This window comes from Saimiri boliviensis, chromosome X, assembly GCF_048565385.1.
Source record: "Saimiri boliviensis isolate mSaiBol1 chromosome X, mSaiBol1.pri, whole genome shotgun sequence".
Taxonomy (NCBI): domain Eukaryota; kingdom Metazoa; phylum Chordata; class Mammalia; order Primates; family Cebidae; genus Saimiri; species Saimiri boliviensis.
This window is the reverse complement of record NC_133470.1, coordinates 48,761,152-48,776,577: the sequence shown is the minus strand read 5'-3', so window position 1 is coordinate 48,776,577 and position 15,426 is coordinate 48,761,152. Positions and strand designations below refer to the sequence as shown.

General features: G+C 44.0%; 1 protein-coding gene and 1 pseudogene across 3 annotated transcripts in view; one reads left to right on the top strand and one right to left on the bottom strand.

The window, feature by feature from the left end:
* Positions 1-15,426, top strand: part of SMC1A (structural maintenance of chromosomes 1A) — a 65,908-nt gene that overhangs the window by 37,973 nt on the left and 12,509 nt on the right. Inside the window, exons 20-25 of one of the 3 annotated variants that reach the window (XM_003943715.4) lie at positions 6,244-6,400; positions 6,833-6,987; positions 7,110-7,261; positions 8,393-8,462; positions 8,753-8,863; positions 9,297-15,345. In XM_003943715.4, coding sequence (XP_003943764.1) covers positions 6,244-6,400; positions 6,833-6,987; positions 7,110-7,261; positions 8,393-8,462; positions 8,753-8,863; positions 9,297-9,380 — 729 coding nt within the window. In that variant the 3' untranslated portion in view covers positions 9,381-15,345. Of the gene's footprint in view, positions 1-6,243; positions 6,401-6,832; positions 6,988-7,109; positions 7,262-8,392; positions 8,463-8,752; positions 8,864-9,296; positions 15,346-15,426 lie in introns of those variants that run through there. The other 2 variants (XM_039475416.2, XR_012515663.1) reach the window with 2 other exon arrangements.
* Positions 4,014-4,120, bottom strand: LOC120366730 (U2 spliceosomal RNA; annotated as a pseudogene).

Genomic DNA, 15,426 nt, shown 5'->3' with positions numbered 1-15,426 from the left:
AGAGACGGGGTTTCACTATGTTGGCCAGGCTGATCTCGAACTCCTGACCTCGTGATCTGCCCAACTTGACCTCTGAAAGTGCTGGGATTACAGGTGTGAGCCAACTGCGCCCGACCCCCCCCCACCCCCACTTTATTTGTTATTCCTCCCTACCCATAGGTTATTTTAAAGTAAATTCTGGGCCAGGCACACCTGGGCAACAGAACGAGACTCTGTTTAAAAAAAAATAATAAATTCTGGACATCGTATTTCATTTGCAAATTTTGCAGGATACATCTCTAAAAGATAGGAATTCTTAAAAATAATTAGAACCATTGCATACCTAAAAATAGTTTCTTAATACAATAATTAGTGTTGCACGTTCATGATGGTCACACACAAAAAACACTACAGTTTGCTTGCTTGAATTGGAAGTCAAATCAGATGATTGATTGATAGTTATTGGATGATTGATAAAGCTGTTAGTTGATATGTCACTTGAATCTCATTTAACTTATGGGATCCCCCTCTGTTTTTTCTTTGCACCATTTTGTTGTAGAAGTTGACTTATTTCTTCTGAAGGATTTTTAACATTCTATACTTTGTTGATTGTGTCCTGTGGTGTTTAGAATGTTCCCTTCACACCACCCCTGAAAAAAAGCCCAAAAAATAGTTCTGCTATCCTCTGTAGTTCTTGTAAGTGGGTAGTTAGATGTAGATCAGTGCCGTTCAATAGAGATAAAATATAACCCACGTGTGTAATTTTCAATTTTCTAGTAGCCACATTTAAAAAATAAAAGTACAAAGGTGAAATTATTTTTAATACGATGTTATGTTTAGCCTAGTATCCAAAGGAGTATCATTTTAATGTGTGAACTATATAAAAATTATTGATGAGATATTTGATGATCCTTTTTCTACTGTACAATCTAGTATGTATTTTACGCTTACAGCACGTCTCAATTCAGATGCTAAAATTTCCTCAGAAATACTTGATCTATATTTAGATTTCCTAAAATTTACAATTGAGGAAGGAGACCCACATACCCAAGTTGTTCCAAATATACTTAAAAGTTTTCCAGTGACTGAATTGAATATCAAGTTTTCAACTTAAATGAACTAAAATTTCATAAAATTACGATTTTTATCTCCTCAGTTGCACTAGTCAAAGATTACGTGCTAAGTAGCCATATGTGGCTACTGGCAACCAGATTGGACAGCCCAGAGGCTTGATTAGATTCAATTTTTGGGGTTCGTAGGCCAGGCGTGGTGGCTCATGTCTGTAATCCTAGCACTTTGGGAGGCCGAGGTGGGTGGATCACCAGAGGTCAGGAGTTCAAGACCAGCCTGGCCAACATGGTGAAACCCCATCTTTAAAAACAAAAACAAAAACAAAAAAACAAATTTTGGGGTTCGCTTGTTGTGGTTACGACTCCACAGGTGATGGTGTTACTTCCATCAGGAGGTACGTAATGTCTATCAGTGGCTCTTTTTGTGTGGTTTGCAGCTATGCTTATTATTGTGTAGATCTATTAATTAGTTAGGGCTTGCAAAATGGTGACCTTATATCATTTCTGTTTACCAGCTGGAATATTATAAAGAGATACTTCCTCTCATCATTTATTTGGTTATTCTGAGATATGGTTAGTACAGTTTGTATAGGAAAGGCTTGATTTTTTTTCCCCATTTTATCAGTTTGTAAAATAAGGAATTGCTTCCTTGGCTTTCTCAAGATTTGTCCACTGAGTTCTTGTATCATTATGAATTTAAATATATTTGGTGTCTTTCAGTCTGTTGGGGTTATTATCCTTCTTGGTGCTCAGGTTGTCCCATCTTTGACCAATGATAACTCATTCAGTTTGACTTCTGAATCATTTCAACACAATCCTTGTAGTCTTTGATATCTTCCTTGCTTTCCAATATGTCCAGGCTCATCTTCCACATTTTCTACCCAGACCTGGAATCAGCTATTTCTCCAGGAAGGTCTGACTTCCTTTACTGGGAAATGCTATTATTTAGCACCTACCATCTGGATACTGGAGTGTTCATGATTGTTGGGTTTGTTAGTACTTCTAGAACTTTTCAGTAGATTGGACTATTAAATGTGGTAATTTTATTTTGAAGGAAAAATACATCATGAGTTCATATTGATACTTTGAATTGAAATTGTAATTTTCAGTTGAACATCATTTATTTTATGTTTGAGTCTCCCAGTTAATTGTTGCTCAAAGTCTCAGTTCCTAGCAACACTAACATAACACATTTACTTTATCTTACTCTATATAGTAGTTTGAAAATCACAGTAAGTTATTATTAGTAACAATTTGATTATTGAATGTAGTTTTAAGTAGTTTAAGATTTTCTGAGGTTCTTTTTATTATTAAGCTAAGGAAGGCCTCATTGGGCATGTATAGTCATGTTCCTATGTTTTATAGTAATTTGAAAGAATTATCTGAGTGTTTAACCAGCTTAATATATAGTTAGGTTTCTTTGTTTTAGCTTGTTTTCCATTTTGAGGGATTGTTCTTTTTAGCATTTTGATTTTTTTTTTCCAACTTTAATTTTGAAATGTTTCAAACCCATGGAAAAGTTGAAAGACTAAAACAGTGAACGCTCATATGCCTTAGATTCATCAGTGAACATTTTACCACGTTTGCTTTTCTCTCTTCCCTCTTGCCCCCCGCTACATGCAGCATTTTTTGTTTTTACCAAACCCTTTGAAGGAAGTGTGGCCATGATATTTCAACCCTAAATACCTCAGCATGCTAGGAATAAGGGATTGTCTTATCTAACCATAATTTCATATTATACCGAAGAAAATGAATAATTGCATTTCATAATATTTAATCTTCAATCCATATTTGAATCTCCCTAGATGTTCCAAAAGTGTCTTTTATAGTTTTTTTTCTTTTTGAAACTAGTATCCAATAAAAATTTATGAGTTTCTTTTGTTTATTATGTCTCTTTAGTTTCTTTTAATATGGAGCTATCCTTATACCTTTTATTCATGGCATTGATCTTTTGAAGAGTCTATGAGCGTTTTCTTGGAAAATGTCCCACATTATGGATATGTTCTTTATTTACAGTATTATTTAACCTGTTCTTCCAACCCTTGTATCTCCTATAAATTGGAAATTGGTCTAGTCCGGAGGATCAATGCATTCACGTTAAGTATTTTTTGGCAAGAACGTTTCATTGGTGAGCTTTATGTGGCATCCCTCCAGGAGGTACATGATGTCAGGATGTATCTGCTATTAGTGATACTGAGTTTGATCCCTCAGTTAAGTTGTCAGTTGCTACGTTTTTCAATGCTAAAGGAACACTTTTGCCTTTGTCATTAATTAGTAATCTTTAGAGTGATGCTTTGGCATCTTGTGACTATCTTGTTCCCCAACAATTTTTTACCCAGTGTTTTTCACATTTTGGTTCAATTTTCTTTTAATAGTTATATATAACATCTTAATGTGTTTCTAAAACCAAAAGTATAAAACAAGGTACATGAAGAGAATTCTTTTTTTTTTTCTTTTTTATCTTCAATTTTCTGTGGAAATGAAGAGAATTCTTACTTCCATACCTGTCCCCTTCACCTCTCTTTCTCAATAGATAACCCTTTAATTAGTTTTTGGATTTTTCTTTTTGTTGTTGTTACATGTTTAAAATACAAATATATTTGTATTCCCTCTACTTTCACTTCAATAAAAGATAGCATACTATTGTGTACCTTTCATATTTTACTTAAAAACCTATCCTGGAGACCACTCCAGAGTAGTGTATAGAGATCATCATAAGGGCTTTCTAAAATGTACATGTTTATGTCCTTCTTAAAATCATTCACTGGTACTTCACCTTTCTCATCATAAAATCTAAACCTTATAAGGCCCTTTATAATCTGGCTTCTACTTGTCTATCTAGCATCTCTTTTTGTGCCTTCCCCCAACACACTTGTACACATGCCTCAATGCACACACATGCACACACACAATTGCTATTACTGCCATATTGACTTTTTTTTTTTTTATGCTTTCAAAGTTTATTAAAGTTGATTACTTTTTTTTTAATTAAATTTTTTTGGACGTATCAGATATTAAACTGATAAGAACAGATACTACACTTGATCTTAGCCAAAAGGCCGAGAAGTGATAAAATTGATTATTCTTTTTTTCTTTTGCTGGGGGACAAGGTCTCGCTCTGTCATCCAGGTGGTAGTACAGTGGCACCATCATGGTTCATTGCAGCCTCAATCTCCTGGGCCCAAGCAGTCCTCTCACCTTAGCCTCCCAAGTAGCTAGGACCACAGACATGTGCCACCACGCCTGGCTAATTTTATTTATTTATTTATTTTTGAGATGAGGTTTCGCCCTTGTTGCCCAGGCTAGAGTACAATGGCTCGATCTCAGCTCACCGCAACCTCCACCTCCCGGGTTCAAGCAATTCTCTCCTGCCTTAGCCTCCCGAGTAGCTGGGATTACAGGCATGCATCGCCACGCCTGGCTAATTTTTTGTATTTTTAGTAGAGGCAGGGTTTCTCCATGTTGGTCAGGCTGGTCTCGACCTCCCGACCTCAGGTGATCTGCGCGCCTCAGCCTCCCAAAGTACTGGGATTACAGGTGTGAGCCAACGCGCCTGGCTAATTTTTTTATTTTTGTAGCAACAGGGTCTCCCTGTGTTGCCCAGGCTGATCTCAAATTCCTATTCTCAAGCCATCTTCCCAACAGCCTCCCAAAATGCTGGCATTAAAGGCATGAGCCACCATTCCTGGCTTGCTTTCTCTTGAATTCTTTTCAATTCAGTGAATGGACCATGGGCAACCTCCCCTGGCTTTTTTTTGTGTGTGATGCTCCCACTGCATAGAAGTCTAATTCTGGCCAGGTATGGTGGCTCACGTCTGTAATCCCAACACTTTGGGAGGCTGAAGCAGGTGGATCAGTTGAGCTCAGGAATTTTGAGACCAGCTTGGGCAATATGGTGAAACTGTCTCTACAAAAAGGACAAAAATTAGTCAGGCATGGTGGTGAGTGTCTGTAGTCCCAGCTACTTCAGAGGCTGAGGTGGGAGGATCACTTGAGCCTGGGAGGTGGAGCTTGCAGTGACCAGAGATCATGCCTTTGCACTCCACCCTGAATAATAGAGTGAAACTCTGTCTTCAAAAAAAAAGAAGTCTGTTCCTTTTCTCTGTCCTCACTTGTTCATGCTGTAGGCCTTAGCTTAAACATATTCTTGGGCCAGGTGTGGGTGGCTCACGCCTGTAATCCCAACACTTTGGGAGGCCAAGGTCGACAGATCACAAAGTCAGGAGTTCGAGACCAGCTGGACCTACGTGGTGAAACCCCGTCTCTACTAAAAATAAAAAAAATTAGCCAGGCATGGTGGCCCGCGCCCATAATCCCAGCTACTTGCGGGGCTGAGGCAGGAGAATCGCTTGAACCTAGGAGGCGGAGGTTGCAATGAACTGAAATCGCACCACTGCACTCCAGCCTGGGCGACAGGGCGAGACTCAGTCTCTCACACACACACATACACACATACACAAACATTCCTGGAAGCCATTTCCAGCTCCTGAGTCTGAGTTAGGTGTCTTTCTTGTGTGCTGATTCAATACTGCCTGCTTATCATTATTTTCACATTCATCCTATAGTATTCTGATTGTTTATCTACGTGCATTGCTCTGTTAGAACCCTGATCTCTGTGAGTACAGAAACCAGGGCTCACAGGACATGATGGCCCCAGAGCCTGGCACTTGGTAGGCATTCAGTAAATGTTTATTGACCAAAAGTGGCAAAAAGGCACAAGCCCAGACATGCATTGTAATATCCATAAGAACTAAAACCAAACTCAAATGGAATTTGCTCAGATGTAGTCATCTGAGCAGAAAACGTGAATTGCCTTACTTATCATGGAGCTGTAAGTGTAGTCCAGAGCAGCCAGTGTGGGAGCCTCCAGGTCACCCTGAGATGGTACTGGCTCATGGCCTGGGCTGAGAGCCAGAGAGGGACACCACCAGCTGCTCCTCCTGAGAGACAAAGAGGTCGGCAGGGCCTGGAGGAAGGGCTAGAGATGCGAAAGCAGCGTCAGCCTATAATTTCCAGAGATAGTGGGAATGGTTACTATGGGCAGGATCTGGTGGAAAGAACCGAGCTGGAGAAGAAGAACCTGCCCTCTGTATATGTGCAGACGCCCAGGCCACAGTCAGTCAGTCATCTCTTGGTGGGGGCCTGGGCACAGAGGCCAGGCCCTTCTTGATGTTGCTGGGCCCGGGACTTACAGGATGCCCAGGCTGAGGAAGAGATCAAGCAAGAGATGAACACACTGCAGCAGAAGCTGAATGAGCAGCAGAGTGTGCTGCAGCGTATTGCCGCCCCCAATATGAAGGCCATGGAAAAGCTGGAAAGTGTCCGAGACAAGTTCCAGGAGACCTCAGATGGTAAGGTTTACCCTTCTACTTGGCCTACGATGAGGACAAGAGACTAAAGGTATGCCACGGGCCTGCTGTACATCATAGCAGTTCCTATTTTGACATGCTTTCTTACTTAAAACTCCCAGGAGCCCTAAACAGTAGGAGTTAATATACCTGCTTTTATAGAACGGAAAATTGCGGTTCCCAGAGGATAAATGACCTGTTCAAGGTTACACAGCTGACAGCTGGTAGAACCCAGGGAGGAATCCATATTTATGTGGCTTTGGGCCCCTGTTTCTTACTCTGCATTGTATCCAATGGCCAGTCCACTGGATACAGATCCTTCTGGGACCCTCCTCAGGCATTCTCCTCTCTTGGTGGGATGTCCTGCTCTGGATTGTCATTTGCAGGTAATTCTTGCCAGGGCACTGTGGGATCACCTGTCTGTCTTTCTGGCAGAATTTGAAGCAGCCCGAAAGCGAGCAAAGAAGGCCAAGCAGGCATTTGAACAGATCAAGAAGGAACGCTTTGACCGCTTCAATGCTTGTTTTGAATCTGTGGCTACCAACATTGATGAGATCTATAAGGCCCTGTCCCGCAACAGCAGTGCCCAGGTAGGCTGGAGTCCCTTACCCAACCAGCTGCTACCATCCTCAGTTGCTCTTCCCTCCAGAATTCCTCTCCCTATCTCCATCCAGACTCAGATACAGATCCTGACCCATCTGCCTTCCCCTAGGCATTCCTGGGCCCTGAGAATCCTGAAGAGCCCTACTTGGATGGCATCAACTACAATTGTGTGGCCCCTGGGAAACGCTTCCGGCCTATGGACAACTTGTCAGGCGGGGAGAAGACAGTGGCAGCTCTGGCCCTGCTCTTTGCCATCCACAGGTAAGGCTGACCCCCTAGGGCAGTTGACGAAGAGACCGAACTGAGGCCACCAGAGGCTCTGGGGCTCAAGAATATGCAGAGATCTGCGAAGGTGAAGATGGTTTGGTGGAATCTGGATTGCATCCCTGTTTCACTGTCTGCTGCAGCGTATCTGGCTTTGGTTTTCCTGGACTTGTCTTCCCCATCTACCCTTATCCACTCAGCATGTCCTCACTAGCCCGTGCATGTATTCAGTCCCACCTCCAGGCTTTTGCTCACAAGGTTGCTGGCTAATAATCCCTTTCCATGCAAATCTAGCTTGATCATCACTTTTACCCTTTCACCCTTCCTCATTCTTCTTCCCTTCCTTTAGGAAGCCCTCCTTGACCACTGTGGCATACACTGACCTTTCCCTCCTGAATGCCAGTAGTACTTGAGTCTGACTCCTGCAACTTAGTGCTAGATTGTACAGCATCAATTTCTTGAGTGCTGTTCTGTACCAGACCCTGCAGAGGGATTGGGGACACAGATGTATCAGACGTGGTCTCTGGCCTGGAGAAGCTCACAGTCTAGTAGAAGCCAGACTCATAAACAGACAGTGTGTTAAGTGTTGTGACCGGGTGAGAGTGTGTGCTATGGATACATGGAAGAGATACACTTAACCCAGTCTGTGGGGAGGGTGTGGGTAGACCAGGGAATACTTTTAAGGGCAGGTGCCACTTGAGCAGGAGATGTAAAGGATGAATAGAAGTTTGCCAGGGAGACCAGCAGGCATTCTAGGCTGAGTGTACAGCATGTGCAGAGGCAAGGAGGCATGACAGAGCATGCTGTGATGGTGTATGTTGGGATGGGGTGGACCTCTAGGTAGCTCGGTCATTGGATAACTTTAGCTCCCCAGCCAGCTGGGAAGTTCTTGAGGGGACCGTATCTTGTGGTTCTGTAGGAACCTGGAACACTGGGCTTAGTGCAGAGGGAAGGATGTTCGTTGATGTATTGGCTTTTAGGGGCTCAGGCAACTTTGAGACCTGGGTGTTTTAGTCTGAAGAAGTGGAGCGGGAAGCTGGCCTGTTTGATGGGCCCTGGGGCTGTCCCACCCTGCCTTGCCGCCCCCTCCCCACCTCAGTGTCAGCTTACCTACTGGTTCCCTCCCAGCTACAAGCCAGCCCCCTTCTTCGTCCTGGATGAGATTGATGCTGCCTTGGATAACACCAACATTGGCAAGGTGGGTGCAAAGAAAGTGGGGCCTGGGAGGGATGCCCCCAGGTCGGGGCTGGGTTTCAGGGAGCAACTCCTGAGTGTGCCCTAGCTGTTCCTGCTGCCTGCTCTCTGTGCCCAAGAGGCTGGGCCCAGAGTCATCCATGCTGTGGTAGTCAGTAGTCTCCTTTTCTCAGCCTCTCTTTCCCTTGCCTTCCTCCCCCTACCCTACCTCTGCTGCCTTCTGGTTGTGGCTGGAAATTACAGGGGAGTGTTAAGACTTGAGCCTTGCTAAGTGCCTGGAGGCCTTTCCCACAGGTGGCAAATTACATCAAGGAGCAGTCGACTTGCAACTTCCAGGCCATCGTCATCTCCCTCAAGGAAGAGTTCTACACTAAGGCCGAGAGCCTCATTGGAGTCTATCCTGAGGTAGGGTGGGCCTGGCTCAGGAGCCAGCCCTACTCCCTGCCTGACTTCCCAGGGCAGGAAGGGAAGGCCGCAGTGGAGGGGAAAGGGGGTGGGGGAGCATAGGGAATCAGGTCCTGAATGGCCATTTGGGCTTGTTGGAGTTCTGCCTCTGGAGGCTTAGCCAGCCCAGCCAGGCAGGGCCATTGCATCTGGGCACAGATGGAAAGGTAGGTAGAGGCAGCCAGACAGTGGAGAAAGGAGGAGAGTACAGAAGTAGGCAGGGAGAGAAGGCACATGGGACTGAGCACATCCTCTCACACCCAGAGAGAACCATTGCCTGGGCTTTGGGCAGGTATGTAGGGAAGAGGGTTTGAGACCCCTGGTCCTGGGGTACTAGACCCCTCTTAATTCTCTCCTTACAATTTTATTTTTCTTTTTCTCCCTCCTCCTTCAGCAAGGGGACTGTGTGATCAGCAAAGTCCTGACCTTCGACCTCACCAAGTACCCAGATGCCAACCCCAACCCCAATGAGCAGTAGCAATAGTTCTACCCTCCTGCCCTGTCTGGATCCCTAAGGTGTCCCTCTCCCAATCTCTGGATAATTGACTCCCACCCTTTCCCCTGCCTCCTAGCCCTTTTTGGTGTAGTCATGGGATTTAGGCACTGCTAATCAAGCACGAAGAGGAACAGAGGTGATGTTAGTTCTAGAGCAAAAATTCCTGAGCGACAGGGAGTATTCTGGCCTCTGGAAGGAGGTGCTGAGCTGAACAGGGCCATCTGTTCATCACACACACCCCCTTCCTCCCCCTCATCACCCATCATCATGGGTCCCTTGGGCCTCTGGCCCACTGTGTGTGTGGGTACGTATGGTGTATGTATGTATCCGCATGTGTGCATGTATGTTTGCAAAATAATAAAGGATATTGGAGACCTGTTTTAGAAGGAGCCTAGGCTGAATTTGATTCCAAGAGAGCTTAGGATGACAGCACCCCTGAGTTGGGCAAAGGTACTCAGGACCTCATAGGAGTCTTAGGCAGTTAGCTGAAACTGCCGTCATTCACTCATTTGTGTATTCATTCATGTATGTATTCATCAGACACATACTGAACACCCTCTATTTGTCAAGCTCTTTGCTTGGAATACAGAGTTGAATCAAACATGATCTCTACCCTCCTATTAAGGAGATACAGTGGGTTCATGAATGACTATCGTTAACTGAATGTCTTATGTACTTTGAATTTGAGAAGAGGGTGATCACCTCTAGCCTTCCTGGAGGTCACATTTAAGCTGGACCTTGACAAATTGGTAGGATTTGGTCAGGCACTAGTTGCAGAGCATGAGCTCTGGGGACAGACTTTTACGGGTTCTGGTCCCACTTTTTATCACTTACTAGTTGTTTGACCTTGGGCAAGTCATTTGACCTTCTGTGCCTCAGTTTCCTCATCTGTAAAATGGGGCTAACAATATTACCTACCTCATAGGATTTAATGATGTCAAGCTCCTCAATGGAGGCCTTATCCCTTCATGGAGCCCACTTAGGTGCCGATCCCTCAGAATATAAGCCTCATGCCTGGACCCCTGAGAGCTTCTGATCCCAGCTATTAGGGACAGAAGAAGCCTCCAAATCTGGAAGGTGCTGAATGCCCTGCTGACTGGGAAAGTTTCAGGGCACTGATGGGGTCTACCTGGTAAGTGGAGGGCCTGAGGTAGCCTGTAGCTTCAATCATGTATGGTAACCAGGTACCTGAGCCCCAATCTGGGTTGTGAGGAAATAGGGGAGAGGTAGCCTGGGCCACATCCCAACCTAACACATGTGAGGTTCACTTTAGGAACTAACCTCATTAACTACAAGGAACATGCAGAGACAGCAAAGCCTGGTGTGATTAGCTCAGCCTTCACTCATTCACATACACCATCATACTTTTATTCCAATCTGTGTATTGCTTTTTTTTCTTTTTAAAAGTTGTCTATTCTAATTACTTAAATAATGCATGAATGCATTCTCCTTTTGAGAAATTAGATTGTTATAGATAAAGATAGTCTCATTCAGCTACCAACCACTCCCCCTTCTGATCCTTCCCCTCTTAGTGGCTTTTATGTTTGTTGTACTTCCATTTAGACTTTGTTTTAATACTTGTACGTACATATATGAACTCATTGGAAATACTGTGTGTTTAAAGCAAATGGTATATTGTTTAGCAATTTGTTTTCTTTGCTTAACAATGTTTTTCAGATCTGTGCATGTTACTTAATGTAGATCAATCCATTCTCTGTAATTGTTTATAGATTGCCATCATGTGACTACCACATTTTACTTAATGCATTTCTCTTGTGATGGACATTAAGACTGTTTTCAGGTTTTGCTATTACAAAATACTACACAGGAGCATCCCTAGGCCTGTGTGAAAGTGTGTATGTGAAAGTTTACCTAGGGTTGATACCTAGAAGTGAATTGCAAAGTCATAGGATATTTATATATTGGTTTTTAATAGATACTTCCAAATTGCCCTCCTGTACTATTTACTCAGTATTTTTCTTAAGGTAATCTGAGGTCTAACATTGTTATCCTATATCATTTTCATCCCAAGTAGTGATAACTGTGAAGTCACAGGTTTGATGTGTGCTAATTATGTATTTTTCTAATACATATTAAAAGACATAACTATCAAAACAAAATAAATTTGTCTGTTTTCAACCAAAGAAGTCACATACCAGTGGTGGTACTGTGTACCATAATTTGGCAAATGCTGGCCTATCTGGAAGAGCACGATTTGGGGGTCAGATCTGATTCAAATTCCAGCTGTAGAAACTTGGGCAAGTTACTTCACCTCTGAGCCTAAGTTTCCACATCTGTAAAAGGAGATAAGAAATACCTACTTTGCAGTAGTGAAGCAAAGAGAAAGTTAAATATATCTGAATCAATTTGGCTGGTATCTAGATCATCACGGCCCTTTAAAAGTCACCTTTGCTATTCTCCCCACTTCACAGGTAAGGAAACTGAGGCCCAAAAAGGTTTGAACCCAGGTCTTCCAAGTCATTCAAGTGCTTTCTCCACTGTACAGGTAGTTATCAACCTTGGCTGCACATTAGAAGCATTTGTAAAGCTTTTTCCTTTTTAAAAGTAAAGCAATATATACACAGGTAAAAAATAAAATAGTACAGAAGGGCTTATAATGAGAAGCAGCAGTTTCCTGCTTGCACCCCCACATCTAAAGGATGTGGAGCTCTTTAAAAATCAATTGCTGTGGTCCCGCCTCTAGAAATCTGATTCAGTAGGCATGGATGGTAACCCAGATAACTAACCCCTACCTCACAGGATAAAAAGGATTACATGAGACACCTTGGGCTAAGGCCCTGGCACACAGGAACGCATATGGTACAAAGGAGCTTTGGGGACTTAAGTCCTGAGGATCCAGGCGGTGAGGTGACTTGTCCAAGATTCCACTGGTTTAGTGGAAGAGCCTAGATTTCCAGTCGGATCTATTTAGTGCTTGCCCCCTGCTCTCTCCTGTCGTGCCCCACCACCTCCTGTCATCACAGGGCAACCCTTGTCGGTGAAGGGCGTGCTTGCAGGAGGCTGCACACCACAGTGTGTTTCCAAGAGCAACCTGGATCTGAGTAGATTCCCTAGGGCTTGTTGGAGAAACTAGTTTGACTCCCTTATACTGTGGACACAGTAGCCTTGCTCTGGGGAGTTGAGGTACTCCACAACAGTATCTAAGTTTAATTGTGCACTTCCCTCTGGAAATCACAGTGTTGCGTACCAGGAACACAAAGATGAGTCAAATCTTTATCCTGCCTTTGAGGAGCTTTCTAGTTGGGGAAGCAATTTGTAAAACGGCCATTAACTATACAGTGTGATCCACACTCTGACAGGAGCACAGGAGAAACGTCTAGCTTATGTGAAGATTCAGGGAAGGCATCCTCTAGTCTAGGTGGTGACAACTGAACTGAGTCTTGAGAGACTGGTAGGAATTAGCCAGTTGAGGAAGTGGAAGGAATTTCCAGATATTGGAAACAATATGCATGAAGACATGAAGGCAAGAAACAGCAAAGCAATCAAATACTGAAGTGTGAAGATTCCTGGGGTGGGGGAAAAGCAGCAAGAAAAGGTAGAGAGGAACCAGATTGGAAGAGGGTCATAAATGCATGGCTACAGAATTGAGATTTGTCTTGTAGGACAGTGTGGTTCCCAAACTGGCTGTATGCCACAAACACGTGGGGCATTCTGGGCCCCGACCTCTAAAAATTCATTAAGTCTGGGGTGAGGGCTTGAAATCTTGAGTGCTTATAAATGTTACCGCATGACTAGGGTACAGCCAGATTTGGAAACCATAGCTTGAAGGCAGTGAGGAAACCATGAGATGGTTTTTAATAGGGTGTCTCCTGATCAGATGTGAACTTAACCTGTTTCTGGCTGGCTAGCCAACCAGCGTAGAAACAGGTTAGGTTAGATGTTCATGCTGTATGTGCCCCTGCCTGTAGCTTCCCTGTTAATCAGCTTCTTACACTACTATATTTGCTTGTGTTGTCTCTGAATAAGCTTTAGGCACCACAGGGGTGGGCCTTGGGATATTTTGCTTACCAGTATAGCCCCTGCAAAAAAGCACAGTGCCTGACACAAAACAGGCACCCAGTAAAGTTTTTGAATGAATGAATGCATGAGTGAATGCATTTGTGAGAGAACGAATGGAGACGAGTAGATTAGTTAAACTGTGGAAAAGACCAGGAGGCCTGCACTAGGGCAAAGGCCAGTAGGAATAGAATGGAGGTGTTAAGGTGTGAACTGTTAAGGGAAGATGATAAACTGGACTTAATGACTGATTACTGGATGTGGAGGGTGACTGAGAGGATAGAATGAGTACCGGTAAATAGTCAGGATTCCTATCCTATCCCAGTCATCTCTTTCCTTATCCATCTCTGAAACAGAATCTCCTTACATCCTCCTCAGCAATTGAAATTCCTCCCTCAAGTTAGTTAGACATTCTGTGTGCTCTGTGGTCTCTCACTGCCCCTCCGCCCCTCCACAAACCATTGATTCATTCATCTAGTTCAATACATCTTGGCTAAGCACCTCCAGTGTGCAGTAAGGCTCTTCCAAGCCAGGACTCTACTCTCTCTTTCCTACCTCACATGTTTTTGAGGGCTTTCCCAGGTTAAGAGTCACATCTCTTATACAATAACTTATAGTGAGACACCCAGAATGTCAGACCTTTAAAGGAAGACTGCCCAAACCCCTTCTGAGGTCCTCAGAGGGGAATTAACTTCCTAAGGTCCCACTGCTAGGAAGCATTGGAGCCAGAAGTGGAACCTAGGTTTCCTTTCTATGTCATCTCTAGAGTCTTGATCTTGATCTATCCCATTGTAAATCAGGACAGGCAGAGGTGGTCAGGGAGAAGGTGAGACTTAGATTCAACCTTGAAGGTCGATGTATTGGACAGTCTGAACAAGATGCTTGCCAATTACCCTGCCCCCTTCTGGAAACCGTCAGCAAACCTGCCATGCCTGCAGTCCCTTCTAAGGGGTTTCTTTAGCATAAGTTGCAATGCTCTGTACCATGTGACCTCACAGTCCTGGCCACAGATAGCTAGATGGGGATAGTGTCTGACTCAAGGGCAGCCAAGCTCTAGGCTGGCCAGCAGCCTATTAGCTGGACTGGCATAAGGACTCTACCTTACAGGGGTGGCATGTATCAAATGGCAAATACATGAAACAACCAGATCTTTCAGGAAGGCTGAATGTGAGGTGTTCAGAAAAAGTGAACAGTTAATTAGACCTTAATGAGGCATAAGTGGTGGTGAATGAGGGGCGGCCAGAAAACTAAACAGCAAAAGCAAAGAGAAAGCTGCAGAAACCGTAAATGAGCAGAGGTCATGAGACATTTGTATAATGAGATGGGGCCGCAGGGTGGCAGAAGCCATGAAGCAGCAAGGCAACAATGGGCTAAAAGGATGCAGAAGCCATGAAGCAATAGGAGCCACGAGGAAGAGAAACCATGAGACAAAACTGACTGAGATTGACAAAGCACCAGAAGGCTTGAATAGATAAATGAGACAGTAGAAGTGATGAGACTGCAAGAACCTCAAGGTAGCCAGAACCACGTGGCAACATGGCAACAGGAATGGAAGAGGCAACAGGAGCTACAATGCAGAAAAGCCGTGGATTAATAGGAACTGAAGCCCCAGGAGCCATGAAGCTGCAGGACCCAGGAGGCAGCAAAAGCCATGGGCTAGCATCGAGGGGGGCAGAAAGAAGTTAGTCAGTAGCAGTAGGAGGAGTATAAATACAGCCAGAAAGGAGTTGAGTCACCAATTTGGGAAGCACTAGAGAAGGGAGCAACAGATGCCTGCAGCTGAGGGGGTGACAAGATAAGCCAGGCTCTAGAGCTGCTTTGGATCATGAACCATTTTCAAGTTTCTGTTCTTCCATGAGCCTGCCTGTGTAGCAGTTCTTGTCTTCCTTATTTCCCTGTGAATGCTTTAATAAATCCCCATCACTAACCTGAGTGTGTCGTTGTTCCTTGAAATCTAAAAGAGGTTAACATTGTGGTGTGTAGTTTAAATGAGTGGAAAGCTGGGCAGGAG